Source organism: Trachurus trachurus (genome assembly GCF_905171665.1).
Source record: "Trachurus trachurus genome assembly, chromosome: 10".
NCBI classification, from domain to species: Eukaryota; Metazoa; Chordata; class Actinopteri; order Carangiformes; family Carangidae; genus Trachurus; species Trachurus trachurus.
In genome coordinates this window covers 16116052-16143652 of record NC_139894.1, presented here as the reverse complement: position 1 = coordinate 16143652, position 27601 = coordinate 16116052, and the positions used below count along the sequence as shown (strand labels likewise).

Genomic DNA, 27601 nt, shown 5'->3' with positions numbered 1-27601 from the left:
TATGCGAAGCAAAATGAAGTAAATCTGAGGGGCCTTGTTTCCGTGAACTTGTCTGAAGTTGGTAGTCTTACTGTGGGAGTCCTGCTGCTCTGCCTGTTTTTGCCTCTGCCTCTCTGTTGTTTGCAGATGTTCATTAGCATTTGGATATGACCAACCCTCCCTCAGCCAGCCAGTCAGTCAGCCGGCTCCGCCTCCTGCGCCCTGTGATTGGGCACACTGTTACCGGAGCTGTCAGCTCTGCTCCGGGAAGCTTTCCTCTCCTCAGTCCACTCTTCAGCTGAGGACTGACGGACTGACTGCGGCCGGCGGCGGGGCAGCCTCCTCTTCGCCTTTTGTTAGCCTGAGCTGGGGAGAGAGAGAGAGCACCAAGAAAAGACAAGAGCCGCCTCCATGCTCCAATAGCACACTTCTTTTTTGGAAAATGATCATCTGTACGAATAAAATGGAGTACCCCCTGAGAACCCAGTGCCAACGAGTCCAGAAACAGGTCGGTTGAAGCTGACATTAAAAAAAAAAAGTGTTAACACAATAAAAGCTAGCGGCTAACTGCATTAGCCTGAGTACCGTTCATTCATTTGTCCGAGCGACTATTTTATATCAAAGAGAGAGAAAAAGCTAAGTCTCTCTGCGAGCCGTTTGCTTTGCTTTGCTGCTTCCCTTTAGCTTTATTGAAAAACATTTTGTAGAGTTAAGAGTCGACGTGTGACATTAAAAGTTAAGGTTAATAGTTTTTCAGTCTGTAAACTTTCTAACAGTGTCAAGTGAGTGACGTTACAGCAAACTTCTCGTCCAGCTAACTCGGCTAGTTAACGGTTTATCGAGCAAACGAAAACGTAACTGTGACAAAAACACACTGGACTGACTGACTGACTGAATAGTGTTGTTGCTGTTTTGGTGTGAGTGCGATTCAGTTAAAGATTAAAGAGCTGACACATTTCCTCACCGTCAAGATCGTAGAAACGTTATTTTGTTGTTTCCATTCCCAGCCGTTAGAATGTCACGTAAAGCTCGTTCCGTTCCAGAACCGAATCAGCGAACGGTTGGTTACTAAGCGACAGAAACTTAAATATAAACGGTTTCCTTTCTTAAAAAACAACAGCAGCCGAGTTGTTCAGATTAACATCACGGTGGCTGCTGCTCTACCACCTCTGCTTGCTTTTTGCTTTTGTTCCTCCTCTACCAACGCTGATCTTTTAAAAAGCTTCCTTGTCATACGCGGGTATAGTGTTAAGTTTTTAACACAATATTTCCTGAAATGCTGACATTATAATGTATACCGTGGCCACCTGAAGTCGTTGCAGTGTGTGAGCAGAGGGGCTGTAGGTGAGGATGACATCATCTGAGGATTTGGGGGAGATGTGTCTCAAGTAATGCAGTGTCACTTATTTACTCATAAATAAGATATAATGTCTGGTGGAGGAGACGCAGCTGCAGTCTCTGTGCTGCTGTTAAATCGCAAAGAACCGATGGAGATTTTCTTTCTTTTTCTTTTTATCTTTTTTGTCCGGTTTTCCTGCTGAAGGGTTTGCGACTTTTATTGTGCTGTTTTTGCTGGCTGAACTGGACTGCCAATCAAAGTTGTTTTTCTCCTCTGTCGCTGTTTTTGCATTTTGCAACAGAAAGGGGGCGCTGTCTCGACTCCAGTCCAAAAAGGCATGTTTTGCTGCAGATTAGAGTCCAGAAATGGAGCAAAAAACAGGGAGGAATGTGAGCAGCAAGGGATTCAAAACCCCTCTGCTGTGGTTTTCAAGCACAGATTTGTGTTGTTTTTCACCAACAACATCTCACTGGCTTGCATTTACTGGCCTCTTGTGTATTTGGCCGCATAATTGTTTTGTAATTGTCGAAAACATTCAGTATCTGTAATAAAGCAAAATGTTGTTGCAGAGGGGGGAATAATCCAACATGCATCCCAAAAAAGAAATGATGTCTGTCTGTGAAAATAAACAACAAAAATATTTGGCAGCCGTTTGAGCACAACATAAATTCAAACACCTGACTTTGATGTGCTCGTTTATGAACAAGATGAGTAATGAAATACCCTGTGATCAGTGAGTCTTAACTCGCTCTACCTGCCTGCCATGTTTTCTGACAGGTCCAATCACTCATCATCTGTATGTGGGTTTGACTATGGGGCTGTTTTGTTTGTCTTGTTTTCACCCCTCCACCCCAACTCTGCCCCCCCTCACCCCCCCACCCCCCCACCCACCCCAAACCTCTTTGGGCTGCAGCTGGTTTGTTTTGTGCTACTCTCTGAGTTCAGGTTGCAGAGCCAAAACCGTCCCCTCTACTCGGCTGCTTGTGTTTCTGGTGTTTAGGGAGGGGAAGCAGTGGAGTTATGGGGGTGTGTGGGGGGTGTAAACGCTGTCAGGACGCCGGTGCATGATAAGGATGGACCCCTTCCAGGCTCAGTAGGAATGCAGATTGGATGTCCTTCTCCTGTATCTGCAGCAGCCCCCCCCCCCCCCCCCCCCCCCCCTCCCTCCTCCTCCTGCAGCCCACCAATACTACCACACACACATGCGTACAGACACTACATGCACACATGCACGTCTCATCTCAAGCTGACACATTTACCCTTGGTAAGACCGGCGGTGGCATCGTTTTTCCACGTCTTTGTCTGTCACCACGCTGCGCTCTCCTTCGTATTCCTGCTCGTACAGTGCTGCTGTTTTGTTTGTCAGCCTGCTATCAAAGCCCGTCTTTGTCTCCATTTACCTTTCCTCCCCTCACTGACGTCACCCCTGTTTTTCATTTCATCCCTGCCTCTTGCTCCTCTCTGATCAATAAACAAATGACCTCTCCTCCTGCGCTGGGAAAGGAGAACATTTTTTTTTTGAATGTCAAATGATCTGCACCTATGATTTTTTTTTTTTTTTTTTTTTTAACTCACAACAGGCTCTCTGTGAGTTGTTGTTATTTGTCTTTTAGCAGGCAGGCCACAAGTTTGAATTCATCTTGTGATTTGAATACAGCAGCTCTAATATCAACATCGCTGTCTCGCGTTTGTCGCCTGGGGCTTGTTTTTCACTTGCAAAAAAATGTTTCTCTTTTAAAATCTGCTGCGGGGCCTTCTGTAAGTAGAATTAATAGGTTTTCTGTGCACAAAGCCTCAGTGTGCTTGTGCTTTATGAGACTGCGTGCATCTATAACCAAATACCGTGCTCGACTGCCTAAACAATGATGTGTTCCTTTTCCCTCTGTTTTCTGTTTATTCATCCTCACGTACTTGTAACCAGCTTTTTTTCTTTTCATGCAGGTGTTTTTTAAATCGCGTGTGTCGCCTTATCAAAAATACTGCTGTGTGCAGCTTTGTGGCTTGTTTTCAGACAGCAGAGATGAAGCAGCGTGGATGAGTGTCTGCACAGATTTAACAAAGGACATCTGCCCCAAACCACCTTCCACTAGTGTACATACATCACAGATATTGATTAGTTCTGATGAAAGTTAAATAATGTGGGATGGATCACTTTTGTGCTTAAACACTGCAAATTTTCAGGCAATTTTTGCCTCTCGAATCGAGTCCGTGACAACCGTGAAAAGGGGAAAGTGTCATTTTAGCTGGACCTTACCTTTAAAAAAGAGCTCTTTCAGTGGATATTTCATGAAATTAATGTATGAGAAATATTTATCATTTTGAACAGGAGTTATTGTTGAGTTTTCAATTTAGCTTTTGTGTGCATGTGTCAGCAAAGTGTAGGATGTGTCATTTCCTGCTGCACGACCATGCACGTCAGCTCCAGTTCCTGTTTCAATTTGACTTTTGCTGTGTATTTGTTCAGACATGTTTGTGGGATTACACAAAATACCAATTTCCCCTTTGATTGTGTGATGCCAGTAGCGGCAAATCACGTCTGTCTCGTCTGCGCAAGAGCGAGTGTCGTCACTTACTTTACCGTCTTTGTTACAGCTCTGGACTTTACAGTGGCTGAATAAATGACAGGACCTGGCAGGTAAATCACTGGTCTGTAGAGATTGTTTCCGTTTATCTGTTTGTCTTTACTTCTCTGCGGCTGTTACATGTATTTTGTCTTGATGAAAACTGCGATGTGTTTATTACCGGTGGTGGCTGGTGTGGGCACTGGTGTCACAGTGTCATGAGTGGGCACAGGGCTCCGTGTTCGTTACACAAGACTTGTCATTTCAGCCTCTGCTGGTCTGACAACAGCAGTGACCTATTAATCTATCCACTCTCATACAGAAATGGTGTTTTTCCCTTATTTCCTGTACAAGGATCCACAGCGCAGGCAGACCAGTACCCAGGTTCATTACATCACCTGTTCATTTCCGATGACCCACTTTGATAAGGTTTTTTTTTTTTTTTTCAAGACCCAGTGGGATCTGAGTCGTCTGGCTTTTCATAAACGACTGTCAGTGTCGGATATGTATTTCCAGATTGAAATGTTTTCCATACCTAGAAGAGCGGTGCACGTACGAAACCTAAAGGCCAAATATACTTATCATGAAACTTAGATGCTATTTAAAGTGCAACCGATGATGATTTTATTGATAGAGAAATTGTTTGGTCTCTAGAATCTGTCTGCTGAAATACCAAACCAAATATATGTTAACAATGATTTATAAACACTGATGTTACCATTACATGTAGTAAGTCCCTGATCTGACACAACCAAATTGTTTTTTTTTTAAATGTCCTAAATTTATTGTAATCAGATATATATTTTTAATTTTGATCATATGTATCTGAGCTGAAGAGAGCAGTAGAGCACTGAACATTTTTGCGTGGCTCGCTCATAATCAGATGAAAGTACCAGTTAATGTTACAACCCCAGCTCTTTCTGCAGCCATAGAGGGGGAAATAGGTTAAGTGGTCTTTAGAGGACTTAATAAGTTGCATGTTTTGTGTATGGTGTCTCTCTGAAACGCAGGCTAGTCCAACAGCCCTGTTCCTTGTCTGATGGAGCAGTAACCTAGATTCTGCGGTGCAGCATACTAATCAGTAGCTCTTGTGTTTGGAGAGAGATACTTGTGTGAACGTACTCTCGTCAAAAGGCCTTTGATTGGCAGGCACCTGTGTGCTCTGCGTCCCCCCTCTCAGCCATTTCCCATGTCCGTTTGGCGTTGACAGACGAGAGTGGGTCAGGGTCTGTGTCCGAGTTTCATTTAGGGTAAACTCCCCTCGTTCAGTCGGTGCCTTTTCTTTTTTTATCTTCTTGCTCCTTTCAAGATTTTTTTTCTCTGTTGCTTCATATAAACGGTGAGATTAAGGGAACGTAAACACCAGAATGAGACTCGAGGTTTGTTTAACGTGTCGTATGTTAACATGTCTTTTAAGATTCAAGCTTGGACTTTATATAGGTCAAGAGGTGGAGCCTGTTGCAGGATCGGGAGGAAACCCTCATTCACTGCAGGAAGAAGTGATATATCACATGGAGCCACTGGCCAGATAAACACAGTGCTGAATGTTAAAGAGCCTAACTTAACCTGGCACTATCGTCTCTGACTATCTGTGACACAAGCTGGAGTGATTTGACAGGACAGTAATAATCCTAGACAGCAGCCTGCGCTGTTAAAAGCAGAAGTCTGCGCCAACTACTCGTATGGTTCAAACTGCAGTGAACCATTTGGCTTTGATCAGCGCCGAGCACTCGGGTTTCACATGGAGGAGAACTGAGTCCTCGGCCGTGGCCTCGCTCCCAAACACCTTCTCCTAGACCTAGAGGCTATTGTATGAGAGAGGTAATAAACGGCTGCACCTATGAGGGCAGGCCAGCTTCCCTCTCCACATGGGTCTGTTTCTCTTGGCCCCGGGCTCGGCCTAGTCGTTCCTATGTTTGTGTGTTTGGTCTCATCCGCTTCTTTGCCGCTGCTCGGCTTCCCTCTTTAAGGCCTCCTAAGCCCAGCAGTCACATTAGTTCCTTCATCTGTGGTTCCTCCCAGCATGTAAATCCCCTTTTCAAAGGACAACGCTGGGTGTTTTCTTGCCTCTGGTTTCAGCTGTGAATTGGGCTTTTATTGTTTTGTTTACTTTAGTTTCAGAAGTGAAATGAATACCTACTAATGCACGGTGCTTCGTCTACATCTGACGATGGAGTAAGTGGAGTTGTACGGAGCGTCAGACTGGACAGGAGTCGGTGTCTGTCTGTCGAGCTCCCAGCTGAGCGCCGTTGTTTGCTTGTTTTATTTGGAGAAAGAATAATGTAAGGAATGCACTGACTTGCCAGTGGCGCCAGTATCTCAGCATCGCGGCTGCTGCTGCTCTTCCAAGACTTGCCTGTCTTCGGCTGATTTAAGGTGTGGAACATGAGCTTAGTCCAAAGCACAGCCTGAGCCTGTCATCACACGGAGCGGATGCTGAAGGCCGACCGACCTTATCATGAGCCAACCTACTTTGGCTACCAAATGAGTTTCAATAATTCCCCAAAGGACAAAGCGTGTTACTGGTTGCTTCTTTGACTAGTCTGCTGATGACTTTCACGCCTAACTGATGAAGTCTATGAACGAACATGAAAATAAAACTGTTTTGGTCCAACCCACTAAACTGAATCGATGGGCATGTAACAAAGAAAAGCAAAAAAAAAAAATCATTGTATTCAAATAGCAAATGTTGTTGACCTTGTTTTTGTGCTTAAACGGGTTTATAGATTATATAGCTGCAACTACAGTTCATCATTTTTGCTACAAAATGACAAACTTTACAAAATACTGAATACTGAACAAAAGCAAAAGCTGTTCAGTTTAGTGTCCTGTATTATGAAGAAAATCATCAACTCCTCACATGAGAAGCTAAAATCAGCAAACATTTGTCTGTTTTCAAGATGAAAAATATGATTTAATTCTCTGTCACTTTACTTGGTTCCTGGCCTTGGCTGCTGGCTCGACACAAGCTTCACAAAAACAACATCTCCTGCTTGTTCTGCAACAACAAGCGGCCAAATGTTCGTGTCCTTCCCCATCGGTAGATAAATAACCTTCTCCGCCCTCTGTGTCCTGTTTCTGTAGGTGATGGTGAACAGTGAGAAGGAGCGAGTGTCACTGCTGTTCATGAAGGCTCTGGTCAGCAGGGGGAGCGTGGACGCCGTGTCTCAGCAGATGGCCTCTCACCCTCAGTACTTGGAGAGCTTCCTGCGCACACAGCACTACATCCTGCACATGGACGGCCCCTTGCCGCTGCCCTACCGCCATTACATCGCCATCATGGTCAGTGACCTGCGCTGACTGTGCAGCACGTAACAAAACTAAACACATAATCGTTTGTTAACCGTCTGTTAAAGCAGCAGGAATCAGCGCGGATCATAGCAGCATTATCCAAAATGAAAGAATAACAAGACGCGATGTTGGAGTTGGTCATTTCTCTAAATCTGTTCGACCCTCTCTTCCCACGACCTCCAGGCTGCAGCACGACATCACTGCAACTACCTGGTGTGTCTGCACTCGGCTCAGTTTCTGCGGGTGGGCGGCGACCCTCTGTGGTTGCAGGGTTTGGAGGCAGCGCCCCCTCGCCTTCGCCTCCTCGACCACATCAACAAGGTGCTGGCTCACCAACCCTGGCTCACGGCCTGCCCACACATCCAGGTACGGCGAAGCAAAACACACACAAACCCATAAAACAACATGTATATTAAAGGGATAGTTCAACATTTTGGCAAATTGGCCCAACGGTGGAGCAGAGCCGCGAGCTGCTCAGAGCTACGCTACGGAGGCTCATGGGATTTCTTGGTGTCCCTCATCAAACTCATCAAATACACAATCCAACAACTCCAAAACGCTCTGGTGGACAAGTTGCGACCTGCACATTCACCACGCTATGAGATAATAATGGAACATTACGAGACAGAGTTGTTTTCGAGGTAAATTCATGCAAAACCGCTGATGCTCGTTCCCGTCGGGGGCAGTTTTTCAGCAAGCAGTCTCTGCATTTACCTCAAAAACAACTCTGTCTCGTAACGTTCCGTTATTATCTCATAGCGTGGTGAATGTGCAGGTCACAAGGTAACGAACCTACTCCTAAGACTATAGGGAATATGGCAATGGGCCAATTTTCCAAAATGTTGAACTATCCCTTTAATTATAAAAGACGCTATTGAATGACCAAATATGCCAAATTACAGAGAAGCTGAATTATTTATCATGATTATTGTTGTTACTCTTTTGATCACTACTTTTATAGGTAGTTAAACTTGTGAAATGTTCTCTGGTGTTTCTGTTTTTATTTGTGCAGTGAATTTTAATAAGACAATTATTATTTTTCAATCCGACCTTGTGGCCCTGTTCCCTCCAGACGCTGCTGAAGTCCGGCGAGCAGTGCTGGTCGCTGGCGGAGCTGGTGCAGGCCGTGGTGATCCTGGCTCACTGCCACGCCCTCTGCAGCTTTGTGTTTGGATGCGACACAGACTCAGACTTTGTCCCCCTCTCCAAATCTCCAAACGGTACCCCGCCGACCTTCTGCCCCTTCGATGCTGCCAACGGCAACACCAACGTGCCTCAGTCTCTCGCCACTCCCTCGGAGCACAAAACACGACGACGGGTAACTAACCAGGCTTGTATTTTATTATCACAAGTGTCATAGAGAATTAGAGCATGAGAAACATGTTTTAGACCTATACCTCCCATCTTTTCAATTTCTTAAGTAGAATATGTGGAAATGGACATGAAGGCTTATGTTTGATGTTTCCATGCTGATCTGTCTGTGCTTCATTTAAGACGGCAAAACATTTATTCTTTAATCCTACGTGAATTCTTAAAATGATATGTTTCGTTCAGAATCTGCTAATATTTCATATACGATGATATGACGCAGAGAAAAATTAGAAATAATCACAGTGATGAGGCTGAAACCTGTGGAGGTTTGATATTTTTTGTATAATTCATTAATGAAAAATCAGCATTTATTTGTTCAGTGACTAATCAGTTTATTGACAAGTTGCCTCCGCATGATAATATTGACGTGTTTTGCAGGAGTATGGAATTTTTGAAGATTCAACATTTGTAATTGCAGAAAAGATAAAGTTAGAAATAGACAACATTTCATACAGTGGTGTGAAATAGGGAGATGAATTTAGTATTTGTCTGCTTTAAATCTGAACTAACGCAGATCCACAAAGATCTCATTTGTATAAATACAAGGTAATAAGAGAAGATAATACGTGTATGATTAGATTATTTCCCCCCACAGTCGTTGATAGTTAATTTCTGTTTCCCCTGTGAGTGTTTAATTTAACTTCATCAGTCTGGATATTTGTGTCAACAGTCTCTGGACTCCAGCTGTGACGTGGTGTGTCTAAAGGAGAGGATTCAGAAGTCCCAGGAGGAGCGAGAGAAGAGAGAAGAGCGCCTTCTGCAGACCCAGACACTCCAACAAGCAGGTAACCTACTTGGCAGACGAGCAGAGACACACACACACACACACACACACACACACACACACACACACACACACACACACACAGATGCTGCTTAGATTGTCCCACTCACTTCTGATGGTTATCTTGAGCGTAACATTTCATTCGCATGATGTGAAACTTTAGCGCCGACCAAGTTGCACCGTTATTGACGCCCTCTCTCCACCTCCTTTGCTTTCGTTGTCTCTTTCTTGTAGATATGGAAGAAGAGGAGGAGATGATAGGCTTCGCAGATCCGTCACGTTTTATCACAGACCCCGACTTTGGCTACGAGGAGTTTCGCAGGGAGGAGGACCACTTTCAAGTATTTAGAGTTCAGGTGAGAACACAGGAATATGTAATTATAATTAGTCAGTAGATTCATGAGCCAGTTGTTAGCAATAAAACAGACAGTTTTTTAATTTACCATCAGTTTATCTACAGCAGAATGACATGTATATATGATAAAACCCCTGATATAAATGCAAACTGGAAGTGGGCCATTAAGTCAGACAGAGTGCGAGTGCACTTCCAAGTGGTCAGTGACCAAATTAAGATGTAAATTAGGTGTCTAAAGTCTGGCAGCCCCCGGGCACAGCAGCTTTATCAATATTGATTTTGACATTTTAATACATTTGTTTGGCTCCAAAAAACTCAAATGAGTTCTGTGAGAGAACTCATTGCAGAGAAAATAATCACAGGGACGAAGGTTTGTTTATTCCTTCATGAATTGGCAATTGTTATGTGTTTTTTTTTTTTTTTTTCCCCGTAGTGCACAAGACTGATAAATTAAATCAGGTTTAACATGTTCCACTGTTCTCCTGGCCAGTTGTTTAGTGTAACTGAACTGATTGCACGCCCCAGTAAAATAAAGTTATGGGTTATTTTTTCACACGTTACCTCCTCTCCACCATCTTACCTCCTGAGGCCTTTAAAGGGATAGTTCAACATTTTGGCAAATTGGCCCATTGCCATAATCCCTATAGTTTTAGCAGTAGGTTCGCTACCTTTAATTGTCGGTGTAAGCTATTTTTAGATACACTGAGCAGAGCCGTGAGCTGCTCAGAGCTACGCTACGGAGGCTAATGGGATTTCTTGGTTTCCCTCATCAAACTCATCAAATACACAATCCAACATCTCCAAAACGCTCTGGTGGACAAGTTGTGACCTGCACATTCACCACTATGAGATAATAACGGAAGTTGACTTGTTTTAGAGGTAAATTTGTGCAAAATAGCTGATGCGCGTTGCCTTCAGGGACAGTTTTTCAGCAAGCAGACTCTGTATTTACCTCTAAAACAACTCTGTCTCGTAACGTTCTGTTATTATCTCATAGCGTGGTGAATGTGCAGGTCACAACTTGTCCACCAGAGCGTTTTGGAGTTGTTGGATTGTGTATTTGATGAGTTTGATGAGGGAAACCAAGAAATTCCTTTAGCCTCTGTAGCGTAGCTCTGAGCAGCTCTCGGCTCTGCTCCGCCGTCCTAAAAATAGCTTGCACCGACAATTAAAGGTAACGAACCTACTGCTATGACTATAGGGATCATGGCAATTGGCCAATTTGCCAAAATGTTGAACTATCCCTTTAAAAACTACTTAAATAACAAATAAAAAACATATATCTCTGTGGTGGAAGGCGTCTCTAACAGCAGATGTGTCGTTGCAGGACTACTCGTGGGAGGACCACGGCTTCTCCTTAGTCAACAGATTATATTCGGACATCGGGCACCTCCTGGACGACCGGTTCAGGAGCGTGACCACCCTCCCCTCGTTGCACAGCCCCGACCTGAAGAGGGCAATCTGGAATTACATCCATTGTGTGTTAGGAATACGGTGAGACTAACAACAAAACATACACACACAGGCTCCTTTTATTTTTTCAAATCACACAAAAGTTTAACTTTTCTTTTATAGTTTGTAGTAAATAAATGTGTTTTGAATTCACGTGTTTACAGCTACGACGATTATGATTATGGTGAAGTGAACCAGCTGCTGGAGCGGGATCTGAAGCTGTACATCAAGGCTGTGGCCTGTTTTCCAGACGCCACCAAAAACCGAGTGTGTCCGCTGAGTTGGGCTGTACTTAAAACTTCAGAAAGGGTAAGAAGAGTGGGTGTTCACTGACAAAAACATTCGATTCAATTCAATTTATTTTGTTTGGGAGGGACAGTGCAAGTTAATGGACATCACTGTATGCAATACAATAATGTAAACATGCCAGATCTGTTGTCCCTAGCAGATGTCCCCTAGATAAAAATAAAAACACAATATAAAGAGTTAATCACATTCTTAAAACAAGAGAACAGTACATTCAGTAGCTACATCAGGTAAAGTGCGGACAATGGACATACCTCGATTACAAACAACAACAAAGTGCAATCAGTCTTAATAAAGTGCATACAATAGCAGTACATTGTATCGTAAAGTGCAATAGCCTGGATAACAGTAAAGTGCAGTCGTCATTACATGTTTCAATATCAGTCAAATATACATTCAGTGATGTAATTCTAAAGTACACCGTTGTTATATGCATTGTACCTGTATTATTTACACGTATTGCACAATCATAGCCAAAACTACATAATATTTTCACATATTGCACATTATCATGCCTACACTGCATAGTGTTGAGCACGCCACGCACACACTCACGCAAAAATACCTATTTCCTGTACACATTCTAATACAAAAGCTATGGTGATAATAGTACAAGTTAGTAAGTTATATCTCCCGGTGATTGTTGTATCTGATAAGAGCTATGTTACTAATAATTACGACTAGTGATATTAATCTGTAAACAGGAGGCGCAACACGTCAGATAAAAATAACACGTCCATGTTGTTTCCCTTTTTTTAGATACACGTGAATTTACTAATCATGGAGGCGCGGCTGCAGGCGGAGCTGCTATACGCCCTGAGAGCCATCACTCAGTACATGATCGCCTAAAGTGCTCGAGGGAGGCACCAAGTCAAAACTCTTCGCCGGTACAGAGAGACCCAGAGACACAAGGATAAAGACGCAGTGAAGTGGGACGAGAGCGGCACTTTTAAAGGACACAGAGCTCCATTGTTTAGTGGCTGTGCCTCATGAATGTGCTTCTCTCTTTCTCAGAGTTAATGTATTTATACCATAGTGTGCCACAGTCCCCTCCTCCTCAGCCCTTTCTGCAGACTCTCTTATTGTGAAGTCCTCGCATCAAACATCTCGGCTCTCGAAAAAAAAAAAAAAAGGTTGTGTGCAATTATTACTAGCGTTGTTTTAATTTTTACCTGTTGTCATGTGTTCCAGCTCAGTCTGTGATGAACTGCTTGGTTGTAGCAGCGTGTTACAGTGGCCAATACTCTCCTTCTCAGTTCAATCAGTCTCCCTTTGTATTAACTATGCTTACCCACCCCCCCCCCCCAAAAAAAAAACTTTTTGTACAAGTTGAATGAATGTTAATGGGAGACCAGGGCCTTTTGTTTTGATTTGTGTTTTTTTTTTTTGACAATCCTAGTCAGTGTTGGAGGAGGACGTTAAGTGGACTGTGAAGGACGACCGCTTTGCTCTCCCTGACATTTCATGTATTAATGCTGGTCAAGAACAAACACAACGGTGACACTGCTGGAAGTTATCACATCACTATAGTTTCTTTTAATAAGCACTTTTTAAAACTTTATATATTTATAATGCAAGGTAGCTCGTTAGTAGACATTGAGACGCACAGTGTGTGGGTCTGACGCCTTTCTCGTCACTGTATGATGTGTAACGAACATTTTTAGACTGTTTGTCCTCAAAACTTTCAGACTTTGCTTTTGTGCTGAACCCCAGATCTCTGAGTGAAGTGTCTTCTTAATCCCAGATGTTACATTTCAATAAGTTGTTGGAAGGATTTTGAAGTTAATGACGTTTGAAAAACAGAGAATTTACACCTGGAAAAAAAGAGAATTTGTAACTAAACTAAGCTGAAGTGGTCAGTGGGTTGTTTCCTATAGAGAAGATTAAGCTGAGCCATTTGCAAGAATGATTGTTTTGTTGTTTTGTACTGACGTGCTTCAGAAATGATCAAATCAGAGACGCAATTTCAGACCAAAGGTCGTTTAAAAACAAACAAAAGAAAACTTGTAAAGTGTTGAATTGGACAGAAGAGAAGTTCACAGTTGTAGATCTGCACTGGTCATAAGTTAAGGTTAAGTTCAGACTTTTGCTCCAAGCTTTATGCTAAAGCTTTCTTTGTGCGTGAGCTGTATCAAAGCCGATTATCAAGTCAAAATCCACGGTACGGCTCGGAGAGCAGAACAATGTGCAAACTAGTTGTTGAGACATTTGTATCTTTTTCTCTGTCTTTTTTTATTTTATTTTTACAGTTTTTGGAAACTATAGAGTACACTCTGTTTTTCTGTTTTGTTTTGTTTCTGGGTGTGACGGTAGGACCTGCTTGTTGTGCTGCAGCCTGGGTAGATGTAGAGGTGTGACCGACTGTTTAGATTTAGATTTAGAAAAAAGAAACAAGTGCATATCGGCAAAAGCAAAAGCGCTGTTAACACAGGTGCCTTCAGGCTAAAACTGGAGTGCTGCTGAAGTGGAGGGATGTGACTACTGGAGGTTGAATGTGGGCTTTGGTTGCAACTGGGAAACGCCTCCACCTGACAAAATGGAAAACTCGTGGTGTGTGTGTCCGACGTGAACGGGGACTTGTTTTCTCCTCGTGTTGGTCGGCTCCATTTCTGATGAATTACCGCGGTTGTGTTTTCTATCAGGCACCTTCTACGAGCCCCAGCAACTCAGCCAGAGCCTTTGACACAGATGGATGTTCCAAATGTTCAACCTTAGCAGATTAAAAAAAAAAAAAACGAAAGGAAAAAAAAAAGGACAATTATCTAAAAATAAAATGACCAAAAAAAGAGAACAAGTGGAAAAAACAAAAAAATGTTTTTTGAAAATGTGAAGAAATGTTTTCTATAAAGATGCTCTATGAAAATAACAGCTGCCTACTGTCATTTATTTATTTATACAGGAAGGTGTTTGTGTGAAAATCATATGAACCTTTATGTTGTGGTTAAAGCAATCACTTGGTTTTATACATTTATTTTTAAGCACAGTATATTCAGAAACTTCCTTGTTTCTTCACTTTGCAGCTTCATGCTAAAATCAAAATAAACTCACATATCTACATTCAGTACCCTACAACAACATGTTCAACAGAATTATAGATCATTTTCTTGCAATTTGAATTCTACTAAAAAGTAAAAAACTGAAATGTCACATTGTCTTAAAATATGAAAATAATATTCAGATTCTTTGACACTTGAATTTCCGTCTCTCCCACTTTGGGGCTGGAGCTCACCTGTGGTCAATCAGCTGATGATTGGGACACACACACACCTGTCGGAGGTTTCACAGCAGACGAGGAGGAGGAGGAGGAGGAGGAGGAGGAGGAGGAGGAGGAGGAGGAGGGAGCTGGCTGCTGCACAGCTCAGAGATAATAATGTGTTAAAGACCTTCACACTTTGTCCGTCCTGGCCACGGTGGCTGTGAGGAACCCCTCTGATGTAGCTGAGTTACAGTCTTTCTCCTCTTTCTGTTTGCTCAGCTTCTCCACGCCGAGCTGTAGTGGGCAGTAGAAACAAAGGTAACACTGCTCTGAACCACAGTGACTTTGAAAGGTAAATCAAACTAAATCAAACCTCTGACGTCCTGCAGCAGGTTTCAGTAACAGAAATGCACATTTTTTTTACAGACTATATCACTGAAATTGCATTAAGAAAGAATCTGCTCAGCTTCTATAGACAGGAGGAACGACTGCAGCAACCAAAGACTGTACACAAGCATGTGAGTACTATTATTATCACCTCAGGACAAAACAAATGAACACTGTGATTGGCAATATGTAAGATTAATTTGATTTGTACTAAATATGACAAAACTGGTAAAACATGTGCCTCTTTTGTGTTCATAACTTGTTCACTATCTAATATTTTGAGGAAACTATTTCCAAAGTTGGAAACAGTTGAATTTTTCAGTTTATTTTTTTGTAAGTTAAAATAATGTACAGTTTAAAGTACCTTGATGTGTGATTGTTTATATGTAGTGTATTTGTTTGGTTAATACTCAGATGTATTCATGGAGAGTAGCACCACCTTGTGGCAAACCTGCATAACTAAATTCAAAAACAAACAAACATACAAACTAAAATATGAAACACCAACAGACAAAGTGGGTTAAACAGTTTATTGAATTTATTTCTGCTGTTCAGAACTGTTTTGTCATCTGTGGCTGACTTTACAATGTGTAAAGAGAAAAATAAAGACTTGAAGGGGGGAGAAGAAAAGAGAAAAACTATTGACATTAATCAAAAAAATCATTAACACAATTGGCTTATGCACAATTTATTGTCACCCCCCGTCCACCCCACCCTCCCCTATGGAAAAAAAAGGAACCAAAACAACCCTCGCCGAATACTAAAATACTGTACCAAATGGGGCCATTTAAAATTTAAAAGCAAAAACATACAGGGACTAACAGCTACTTTAAGAAAAATGAAGGAAAAATAATATGTAGATAGTTGTAATTACATAAAGGGGGGAGGTGGAGAAGGGTGGGGAAGGGGGTATAAAGGAAGTAATAACACCACACCTGCCCTTTTTTAAGGCGGCAAAAGTAAACTAGAGACATCACAGCCTGTTGCGGCCGATTCTCATCAACCAACCACCTTAAACACGCTGCTGCAGCCCGTCCTATCAACTGTTAACAACATTTCCAACACCCGACCATTAGTGAAGAAAAACAGGGGGTTCGATGCACATACAACATCCTAAAAAATAATTACACGTTATGATTTTAAAATAATAACAATACAGAAAATCATGCAGTTTTAACAAGCTGGTCCTCTTGTTTCCAGATCTTTTAAAGTGACCAGTTTGTGGGGGATTATCATCGTAAATATATATATTAAAAAAACATAGAAAAGAAGGGAAAGGACCGTTGATCGTGTGCCAACACCGAATCAAAAATCCTCGTGCTGCTGAATACAGAAGATTCAGAGATTCAAGGGCCCTGATATGTACCCACTGCATCATGGCGTACTCCCTCCAGGGTACGTCTCAAATGACAACTAGCACCATTCAAAAAATAAAAATAAAAACATTTGAGGAAAAAAAAGAGAGTGCTTTTATATAAATCAGACATAACATATCCAGATAGCTACAGTGAAATGATGAATATTACAAGTTTAAACTGCTGGGATGTTACTGCTGATCAGCTATGAACAGAATTACATACAAACACAAAAACACAACATTTCAAGAGAGAGGGGGGGAAGATGAGGAAATAAAAAAAAGTCCATCCTGCTACAGAGTCACGTCATGCTATAGTGTTTTTAAATATTGGCAGTCAAAGAAGAAGAAAAAGAAGAACACACAAAAACAGGACAGGCGAGTGAGTACTGGTAGACACGGCTGGAGAGCTAAAATACTTTCTCTAGAGGAGGGAAGAAGTCAAATTTGAGATCAACTCGTTCCATTACAGAAATGTCTCCAGGAAAACAAAAAGACAAAGATGCTGCGTGTTGGTTTCCAGTCTGTCGTAACAGAGAGAAGTTAAAATGGGTAGGAATAGGATGAACACTTTTCCGCTATTGCCACGTGTTTTTGTGTGATTATGTCGTCTGTGCAGAGTTGTTTTCCTGTCGTCTTTTCTTCCAAAGTGGCCCTGAGAGGTAACGGTTGCATTAGTCTTGTTGTGAGATGAGAAAGTGACGTTTCCACCACGTTTCAGAGCAGATTTTTTCTTTTTTTTGTCTTTCTGTTTTGTTTTAAACTTGGATCCACAATTAACGCAGAAAACAATGAGGCAGATCACTGGGAATCTTTTTTTCTTTTTTTTTTTTTAGTTAAAATGGTCAAGTATCGATGCACTTTGCCTCATTCAAAGTCAGATTTCATGTTACAGGCGTCTTTTTTTTTTTGCAAAGCATATGTACACTGAGATACTGTGTCAGGCCCAAGCGCTCCCTAAATGCCATGCGAATGCAAAATATTAGTGTTCCTTTGGTTATGTAAAAAAAATCTACATGCATCTCATCCTTTACAAAAATAAACGTATAGAAAATTACCGTTAAAAATTATCTGAAAATGCTTCCTCCAATGTAAAAAAAACATCACTTGTCATTAGTAATATATTCATATGTATTAATATCTCATTTATTACCTCCATCTAAAATGTATATTAAAACTATAATCAAATATATTCTTTTTTTGTACTTCTCACACTGTGAATTAATTTCTTGAATGTTAGTACAGAATAATTAAAGTGTGAGAGGATCTGACATGAAGTGACCCCCCCCCTCCCCTTCCCTCCCCCGACCCTCCCAAAAAAAAAAACATCAGGAAAATGTTAAATAGCAAAACCCTTCAAGAAGACATTTTTTCAAATTTCCTTCAAGATTTCATTTTGTTCTCCTGATAAATCTGCATAGTGTGTCATCATGTACATGTGCAATGTGTACATTACATGTTTTGTCTTTATATTTTACAGGATTTAAACTCTTTTATAATGAAATGGCGTAACCCTAACGTGGATGTATTCTCTTAGTTTGGGGTCCCTGTGTTGCAGGAAACCTAAGTGCTTTGGAAATGCACAGACTCTAAAAAATAAAATTCATACTAAAGGAAGAAAAAGGAAGAGAAAACTCAGGTAGACCGACTGACAGTGGAGGCATATTGCTGTCTAAGACGATATAATACTTGGCCAACCAATCACTTGTTGGCAAATAAATTTACCCTTGAATGCCCCGTGTATGTCACAAATCACATTTCTTCATTTTGTTAGTTTAACTGCACATCAGGGATTTAAAAAAAAAGAAACACCATCTAACTGACATCTACCTTAACACACTGGATTGAAAAAAAAATGCCAAACTGCAAATACATACCCTCTTAACTGAATCACCAAATATAACTGAAAAAAGAAGCATCTTGTAAGTTTTTCTTTCTCTCAAGTGAGAAATTAAATCGTATATATAATCGTAGTCCGAGTACACAATGTGTAGCCGATGTTCAAATGTTTTATGCCTCCAGTCGTCCAGTCTTTTGTCTTTCACCCCTTCACAACACACTCGCGGTCCTCAAGGTTTTGTTTTTACCGACCCTCCTGCGACGAAGCGTCTCCTGGTTGAGGCGAGGCGTCGGTGCAGCATCGTTAGTACGTGTACCTCGTTCAGACAATCAAACAGCATTTGGTCTGGCAAAGTCATCGTAGGCAAGTGTCGATGGAAAAACTGGCCACTTCTCCAAAAAACAAAACAAAACAAAAAGAAAAGTCTTCAATACCAAAGCCATCGCGATCAGGGGGGGGGGGGTACCGTATCGACCCTAAAGCTATTCTGGTGAAACATAACTGTGATATAAACTCCCAGCAGAGGGGAGTTCATGATTTGTCTTTTCACTCTAAAAACATTATTTCACACGTCTTAAAAAAAAAAAATCATCATCAGTTCAGATTAAAAGATAAAAATGGCTAGCAGCCAAATTGTTGCAAGTGTTAACTTTGTTTTTCTTTCTTTCTTTTTTTTAAATTGTGCATAGTAGCCTGGATCTCCTCCCTGTCCTCTGCGTGCCTTGGCACATGACATGAGTGAGGTCTGGTTTTGTCTTTTAAAGTCCAAGTGAAGCGTCGTGTTTGAGAAATCAGCCAGCAGGGAGGAGGAATGCACCGGTTCTTCTGTCTCATTGTGAGGTCATCTTGATTGGGGATCAATTTCTGCAAGACAAGACGATCGGACATCACGTCAAATGTGAGGAAACGCTCACCTGAACGTCTTCAAACTAAAACCTCTGGAAACTGTGCTCTACAACAAACATAAAACACATAGAAGTAACACGTTCTCACATTGGAGACGGTAAAAACCTAAAACATTTATCTTCGGACAGTGACTGAAATACATTATTATTGCAGTTGTTGAGAATTTAAAGGTTGGGTCTGGAGTTTTGTGTCCAAAAATAAACACTAGACTTATACAAATGAAATCTGTCTTAATCGTCACCTATGGGCTTCTAGTCCTGTGTGGTGGTGGCTGTGTCTGCAGCGCCCCCTCCTCCTGCCTGTATTTTGGTCTTTTGCTGTGTTTTGTTATGCACGTGGACGTTTCTGGGTGGAGAGCAGAGTCGCGAGAGCATAGATATCTATGGCGAGAGAGTCGGTGTTTTCTCTCCAGCCAATGACGGAGCTCGGGTGAAGCTACGTGCAGCGGAGTAGGAGGCTCAGGGCTGCTAGCCGCACGAGCTGTCCCGGATGCTGCTGAGTGCTAGCGCGTCTCTCCCTCTCAGCAGCAGCAGCAGTCAGGATCTCAAGGAGAAAAAAGTCACTCTGAGTGAAGCGCTGGAGCCGCGGACCGATTCCCGACCGTCACCGACACTGGTAACAAGTATTAGGGCCGTTGTAGTGAGCTAGCTCGATGCTAACTTCGGATAGCGGTAGCGGTTAGCATCCGCCGCTAACACCGTCTTCCCAGCTCACCACAACGGCATAAAAACATACACGGAGGCTCCCGTTGTTGGTGATGGTCGGCTATCGGCCCACGGCTCCAGCGGTTCTATCGGACTGTATTTCCTTTCCATGGCGGTCCTGACAACGGCTGCTGTCTGGGGCAGGAGGCTACACAGCTTAGCCCGAGAGGAGGGGCTGAGTTTCAATGTTTTGTTTACAAACTGCAACGAACAAAACTACAGACTCTACCTTCAACTAAAATCTAATCAGTTGTTAATGGAGCCAGAAACAAAATATTGGGAAACCCATTCATTTACAGGCTGCTGATTAGTGATAATGTCAAGAAATAACAAGTTAGAAATCACGGTCACTTTCATAGTAATGTCGAGAAATACAACCAAGAAACGATTGATTGCGTAGAAATAGCCCAGAAATAATTGATTGTAATTGACAATTGCAACGACTTGCTGGAGAAAAATGACAAAAACATGACGTTATTATGAAATTAACTGTTATTTCTAGACTATTTCTTGACATTATCACGTAATTAGCAGCCTGTAAATTAAAGAGTTACCGGATATCGTCTTAATTTCAGCTTCTAAAATGTGAGGATTTTCTACTTCTTCATTTCTGACACATCGATCAATTTCTTTACAAACTCAGAGACTAAACGATCGATCAACAGGAGATTAATCGATACTGATCGATCGGTCTCAGCGCCTCTGTGGTCGTGATCACGTTACCTGGCCGACTCCGTGTGGTCAGCGGAGGAATTAGCTGGGCACCCAGTTGTGGGCGGAGCCCTGCGTGGTCGCCGGGCCGGCGTAGCCTTGGCCTCCGGGCAGAATGGGGTCAAAGTTGAAGTCGACGTCTCCGTCCATGAGGTCGCTGTTGATGATGTAGTCAACGTCACAATCCAGGTTCTCCGTGAACATGTCAATGTCCAAGTCCGTGGGCAGCCGGTCCTGGCCGCCGGGGAAGCAGGACGGCGCTCCGAACTGGCCCATCGCCTGCAGGCTCAGGCCGGGGTTGGCCGAGGTGGCGCCGTGGTGAGAGCCCACGGGCGGCCCCGCGGCGTGCTGGGCCTTGAGAGCGGAGAGCTGCGACAGGTCCTGAGACATACCTGAGAGGAGCATCCCCAGCCCCATGGGCGCGTGATGCTGGTGCGGCGGCGGCTGCTGGTGAAGGTGGAGCTGCTGCTGCTGCGGCGGCGGCGCCATCTGGGCCTGCAGCGCCATCGGAGCCACCGCGTTCGGCTCCAGCCCTTTACCCAGGAGCAGCTGGGTGGGTTTGGACCGCACGCCGACCACGGCGGCGCCCAGACCCATCAGGCCGACGCCGCCGGGACTCGGCATGAGCGGGTCGACCTGCGTCATCATGACGTCGCTGGGAGGCGGCGAGTCGGAGGTGAGCAGCGCCTCCAGGCTGGAGGGCACGTGGCCGCCGTAGTGGCCGCCGCCCCGGGACGCGGAGCTCGCCATCGGGTTGAAGAGGGAGTTGCTGAAGGTCGCCGGCTCCTTGTTGCCGGGGCCGCACTGGGAGATGGCGGCCGGGGTCCCGGTGTGGGCGGCGGGCTGCGGGAGGCTGGAGGGCTGCAGCTGGTGGAAGGAGGAGAAGCTGGAGCCGCGCGGCAGCAGCGTGGAGGCCGACGGCAGCGGCGTGGGCGGTGCCGGCGGCGCCGTGCTGGGGCTGGCGCCGCCCTGCTGCCCGGTCATCAGCGTGAGCCCGTCGATCAGGTCCAGCTCCTCCATGAGCGTCTCGGTGAGCGTGGAGGTCAGGCCGCCGGCGGCGTAGCGCCCCAGCAGCCCGTCCTCCGGCAGGTTGTCGTCGTCCTCCTGCCCGGGCGCGATGGGCGACAGGCGGCCGCTCAGCGTGCTGGCGTTGGAGCTGGTGCGCGGGCGGAAGGTGGTCCACATGTCGGCGTCGTCCAGGCTGCCGCGGGACGACGGGCTGCTGCTGTTCACCCCCCACTTGGGGAACTGCTGGGACGAGTTGGGGCTGTCCGCGCCCGCCGACCCCGTGCTGCCGTCGCCCTGCAGGGCGCCGCCGGCCGCCGCGCCCGCCTGCTTCTTGGTCTGCTTGGCCCGCATGCGGCTCTTGAGCAGTTTGCTGCTGTTGTCCATGGAGGCGGCGCGGCGGCGAGGAGCCTTCCCCGTCTTCCCGCCCTCCGGGTTGAGCATCCACCAGGAACTCTTCCCCGTCGACTCGTTGTGAACTCGCAGGAACTTGTTGTGGAGTGAAAGATTGTGGCGGATCGAGTTCTGGAAACAGATTAAAGAGAAAAATGTTGTTTCTACTCATTCAACTTTACTGTATTTACTCATTTATCTCATTAAGTTTAAATGAACTGAGAGTGAATCAGCGACGCGACTGCAGATAAATGACACTTAGCGGTGATTTCTGATGATTATTACACAGAGTTTTGTCTAAACTTGTGAAACTCAATCCGGGAGTCTGGACTTTTCTCTATATTTACCTCTTTCTTTGTGACACAGTGGATCATTTTACATCCTCTGATTGGAGCGTATTCGTTTTCTTCCCTTGTTTTGTTGTTTATGGGGGCGGGGTGAAAACTAAAACACAGACTGTGACGATGAGCCACAGGTGGTTTTAGCTTCGGGGAAATAAGTTGTTAACATATACACACACACTGATTTGTGTGTGTATATGTTTTATGTTTTGTTGAATGGACGAATAAAATTACTACTACTAAGTGCTATATAAATAAAATTGTACTTACTTACTTGGCCATGAATTTGATTTCACTGAATTGTGCAGCCCTATTAGTAATAATACAACGCTCCAGATTGTCCCTAAATGGATCATTTTGCCTCTAAAATTTGAGACAGTGCCAGTAAATTTTTCATCTACCTGCACATGTGCAACCAGTAAAATAGCTGTTCTTTTTGGTGAAACGTGGAAGAGGCGACTCAAAGAATCTGGACTCATCACAGGTGTCAGGCCAATGTGTGTGAGGATCCTGAATGAAAAGTTAATGTCAATATTTGTTTTGCAAGTCGATTTACACCCCTAAATCTTCTGATTGCACTCCTAAAGATTTATAGTTTGGGGGTCCCTGTGCTCCTCCTTTTTTTTTTAAGTAGCTAAGTCTGGAGTCCTGTAATAATAATAATAACATTGGTAATGTGATACACTTTAATATTGGGATGGGCTCCACTGGCTGCTGTGGCGTTTCCTTTCAGATTGACCGTACACATAAACCCCCAAAGAAGTTTAAATCAAAAGCAACTGGACTTGGTTATTTGTCTAGGAAGACGTTTCACCTCTCACGCAAGAGGCTTCATCAGTTCATGTACGCATCTGACCAGGCTGAGACTGGTCCTAACCAAGTCCAGTTGCTTTTGATTTAAACTTCTTTGGGGATAAGGATGTGACCTGGACAAATGAGAATATTCACAGGCTCATACACACAAACACAATGCAACAGTTGTAACATACAGACCACCACCACCTTTGGCTTTTACATCACTGCTTCTATGTAAATCAGTCAAATACACTGTAAAACAATAAACTTGAGGCTCTTGAAGCATCATATGTGTTGTAGCCAATTTGCATTTGTTTGTGTGTGTGTGTGTGGGTGTGAATGAATGAGTGTGGGTGTGTCAGTGGTGAGGCACTGTGGTTGGTAGGGTCTACCTGCACACCTGTGGGCTTGGGTGGTTAATCAGGCAGACAAAGGTTAGATGAGGGAGACACAGCTCAGTAGTGTCAGGGAATCAGGATCAGGGAAGCCACACAGTTTTTCAACCGTGTCTGTGTGTGTGAGAGGGCTGAATGAGTTTTGTATCACCGTCTTAGCATTTTTGTATGAGCTCATTTTTAAGTTTAATTAGCACCCGGCCTTTTGTAGGTGTTTTTTAAAGATGTAAAATTAATAAAGTGTTGAACTTATTGCCAATGGAGGACCTCATTTTTCACACACCACCAGGAGTTGAAAACGACTTCAGATTCCCTTAAGTGGCCTTTTTTTTTGTTGGTAGCTAGATTGCCACTACAATATGGTTACCACAGGTGAGACCACCGCCCCACATCCCCCTCCCTCCCCCTCACCTTCCAGCCGGCCGAGCTGTTGCTGTCTCCCTTGTCTCTGAAGTAAGGCACCGTCTTCACCATCCACTCGTAGATCTGGGCCAGGGTCAGCCTCTTCTCCGGCGAGTTCTCGATGGCCTGGCTGATCAGGTCCGCGTAGCTCTGGTTCCCCCACGCGTTGCGCCGTGAAGACCCCTTGCGCGGCGTGGCTCCGGCTCCGCCCACGCCCCCGCCGGCCGCGACCCCGCCCTCGGCCGCCGCTGAAGCCTTCTCCGGCTCGGACGTGATCTGCTGCGGCTCGGTCTTGATGCCGTCCTCGTCGGCGGGCGGCGTGCCGGCGGCCGACTCGGAGCCGTCCGCCGCCTCCGGTTTGACGGCCGAGATGTCGGGCCTGGGCAGCGGCCATGTGCAGGAGCGGGGCCTGCTCTGCGGCTCGAAATCTGGGTCGATGGGGGGCACCGAGGGGTCCTCCATGGTGGCGGTGGGTGCACTGACTGCAGCTTCCTCTCAAGCACAGAGGTGGGAGCCACTTAAAACATTTACCTTTAAAAAAAAAAAGTTTAGACTTGGCCTGAGTCTGAGCGGATGATGGGTGGAGGAATACAAAAAAAAAAAAAATCCTGACACAAAAACAAGATGCTTCACCCACTGAGGGGTCTGGAAAAGAGACGTAATAATCTGGACACACCAATAGCCTCGGTTAATCCTCAGATTGGAGATTAGGGAACCCAAATAATCTCCTTAATAGTAACTATCATAAACCTTCCGATTTATATAGCATGAAGGAGGAGGGCTGCGACCAGAGCCCCTTTGTTTGAATGAAATAAAAACAAAAGTGGCAGAGAGGCGGTGAGCACCAAAACATCTGGATCTACAGAGGTTCCGGCTCGCCTGGAAATGAATTACAAACTCATGAATAAAGCACGTGGATCCACAATAATGTCACTCGTGTTGATAAACACTCAATTTAGATGTTTTGTCAAAAGGGTAAAAGTCAGAAAACTATAACAGCCTACTTTTTTGGCTGTTTACTAAAATATAACCAGACAACGATTTAAGATAATTCAATCATATATCGATCTAAAAATTTGTTTCGTACCAGATTATCAATTCAAATAAACATTTTCAGATTCAAACCCACTTTTTTTTTTTTTAACTCCACACGGATTAGCCGGCTATGGTTGTAAAGGGGCTCCTCAGGAGAGACCCTGTCCGTCTCCACTTGTAAACAACGTGATGTCTGGTCTCTCCACAAGATAAAATACCTCCACCCAAGCTTTTTCTAAAAAAAAAAAAAAAAAAAAAATCCAGACAAGTCCGGTAGATCAAAGTGTAAAAACAACAACAAAAAACAGACAGATTATCCGAGCAGCGTGTTTGTTCACCGACTGTCTATCTAAAAGTGCCAAAATAATGATAATAAACAGCAGCACCGAGAGGCCGTGGTCTGTGAGTTAAAGGCTGGTGACAGTTTAATAGTGTTTTGAGTTTATATAAAATAAAATAAAAGAGTGAAGGCGACAGAAATGCGCTGACAAAAAAAAAAGTGTGTCCGTGCTTCAGGTCTGCTGGGTCCGCCACATTGCGGCCAGGCGCATGTCACCATCTGCCATGTTTCTCCGCTCTCCTGCCGCGGCACACGATGCTCCGAGAGGCGGTTACACAACCTCCTCCGCCGCCGCCGAGGGCTCGTCCGGCTCGGGGAAAGTGTCGGTAAACGGGGCCCCTCGGCCGGTCGGTGGCGGGGAAGCGGGGTGAACGCCGGAGGGGAAGCCGTGCAGCCTCGGAGCTCAGTCGGCTCCCACTTTGAAAACAGCACGACAGCCTCCGTAGCGTTAGCTGCTGTTGGTTAAGCTCCTGCTACTCCAGAGTTTACAATCCGTGGAAAAGTCCGCGAAAACCCGCACATACCTGCCTCCAAGTGACGGTTTTTGATCAGCGGTGAGTTTTGTAGGAGTTCCTGTCGTCGTTTCCGTCCGGATTTTCACTCCTTCGGTGTCTTTTTCACTTGTTTTGTTTTGTTTTGTTTTGACTCGAGGCGAAGACTCCCTTCTGACGTCTGTTTACCACTGTCAGGCGCCGCGCTCTGCGCATGCGCCGCCGGGGCGCCGCGGGGGCTTCTGGGAAACCGAGTCATTCACGTGACAGCGAGCAGCAGCGTAAACAAATCAGTAGCTCAGGGTGTCAATATGTACCTGTAGTGGGGCATTATGTAACTGTTTATGGCCTGCTTCCAGGGCTCAGGTTCACTTAGAGTATTAAGGCGTTGGTGGCGGAAGAACTAGTTAACCTACTTAAGTTACAAACAATGGTAAAAACAAATAAATAAATACATGAATAAATAAACAAAGCCCCTAGTACAAGCAGGTTACAAATTCTGCATTTTAAATCCTACTCAAAAAGGACTACAAGTACAGTAAAAGTACTTTTCGTCTCTTGAAATTGATGTATTATTATAAATAGAATATTTAGGCTACATGAGTAATTACATTACATTTGCAATATTATTGCATTAAGGGGCTAACCCAAATCCTTTAAAACTTAGATTTGAATTGCCTTTCTTGTGATTATCACTGGACAAACACAATCAGTGTGAGTGAAGCTGAGCATACAACTTAAAATATCAGTCTCTTTATAAAGAGTTTAGTAAGCCAGAACCGTTGCCATTGCTGCTATAAGTAAAATTAGGTGAATTGTTGATTCTTGGAACTGAGTCTTTCCATATCGTATATCTCTTCAGCTATGTCCAGCCAGTGTTTCAGAGTAGGGGGTTGGCTTCTTGGCCACCACTCACAGAACTTTAAAAAGATATCAGCTCTCATGTTGTGTATTATCTTGTGCCAACCCCCCTAAATATAGCATCATGTGCGCATGTCTTGGGTAATTCATAGCTCAACTGTACTGTCAGCTCTATCTATACATCAACCCCTACACTTTGTCACAGGTTCATAATATTTCTAGTCTGTATTAAAATAAAAGTCTGTTGTCCGCATGTGAACCTTGAAACACTTGTTGCTGTAACTGCCCCTCTCTAATCTGCCAAACATTGCGTAATTTGATCTCTTTAGATAATAATTCAAATACATTTTCAGTAATTTCCACAGAAATGTTGTGGACGAGAGTTCATCTTGTATTTGATGAACTCCTCAAACAAAGCCACCCACACTGTCCGTCACTGTAACTTCATTGCTCAGTGTCATAAACTGTCATAAACTGTTTACTGCCCTAATGTCCGTACATACTGTCCTGTCAGTGTCTGTACATTCAGACACAGCTAACATTGTTTGTGTCCTCAATTTAGTTATATTGATATTGCACCAATTGAAATAAATAAAAACATTCACCAGAAGAGACACACACACACACACACATGCTCTTGGTACACAACAAAAAATGAAATGGTAAATAGCCTATCTTATATCTATAGTTTCACTGAAGGACAGTTGAACTCAGGGCATCTTGTTTCACTGTTGTCACTGTCTTTATTTTTTCAAGGTTTAATTAAGACGTTAGACTTGAGTTTCATCCAATTTTTGCAGATCTAACTAATAACTTGCTACGTTTGCTACAATACATGTGTAACCCAGTTTATTATTGCCTCAATTACCAGTGTTTCAGACATAACAGTTGTCTGGGCCTTTGGATGACAGCAACCTAATGAACTGTGAATCACATGTGCAGCAGATATGATCAATTAGAAAGGGTAGAAGAAGGGGTTTCCTTTTTGCTCAAGGGCTTTCAAAGTG

The 27601-nt window shown here is 43.9% G+C and overlaps 2 protein-coding genes across 2 annotated transcripts; one reads left to right on the top strand and one right to left on the bottom strand.

Annotated features, from left to right (window-relative positions):
- The first annotated feature begins 280 nt into the window (after window positions 1–280).
- sesn4 (sestrin 4) lies at window positions 281–14190 on the top strand. The gene is made up of 9 exons (XM_083980706.1): window positions 281–487; window positions 6964–7161; window positions 7354–7536; window positions 8243–8488; window positions 9212–9326; window positions 9560–9681; window positions 11008–11174; window positions 11297–11441; window positions 12198–14190. The coding sequence occupies exons 1-9, from the start codon at window positions 422–424 to the stop codon at window positions 12285–12287; spliced, it is 1332 nt and encodes a 443-aa protein (XP_083836832.1). The 5' UTR covers window positions 281–421; the 3' UTR covers window positions 12288–14190.
- Window positions 14191–17783: 3593 nt separating this feature from the next.
- foxo4 (forkhead box O4) lies at window positions 17784–25454 on the bottom strand. Its single transcript, XM_083980704.1, has 3 exons — window positions 23877–25454; window positions 20549–22066; window positions 17784–19079 (listed from the first exon to the last, which is right to left on the bottom strand). Exons 1-2 carry the CDS (start codon window positions 24327–24329, stop codon window positions 20579–20581), a joined length of 1941 nt encoding a protein of 646 aa, XP_083836830.1. The 5' UTR covers window positions 24330–25454; the 3' UTR covers window positions 17784–19079; window positions 20549–20578.
- Between the last annotated feature and the right edge of the window lie 2147 nt (window positions 25455–27601).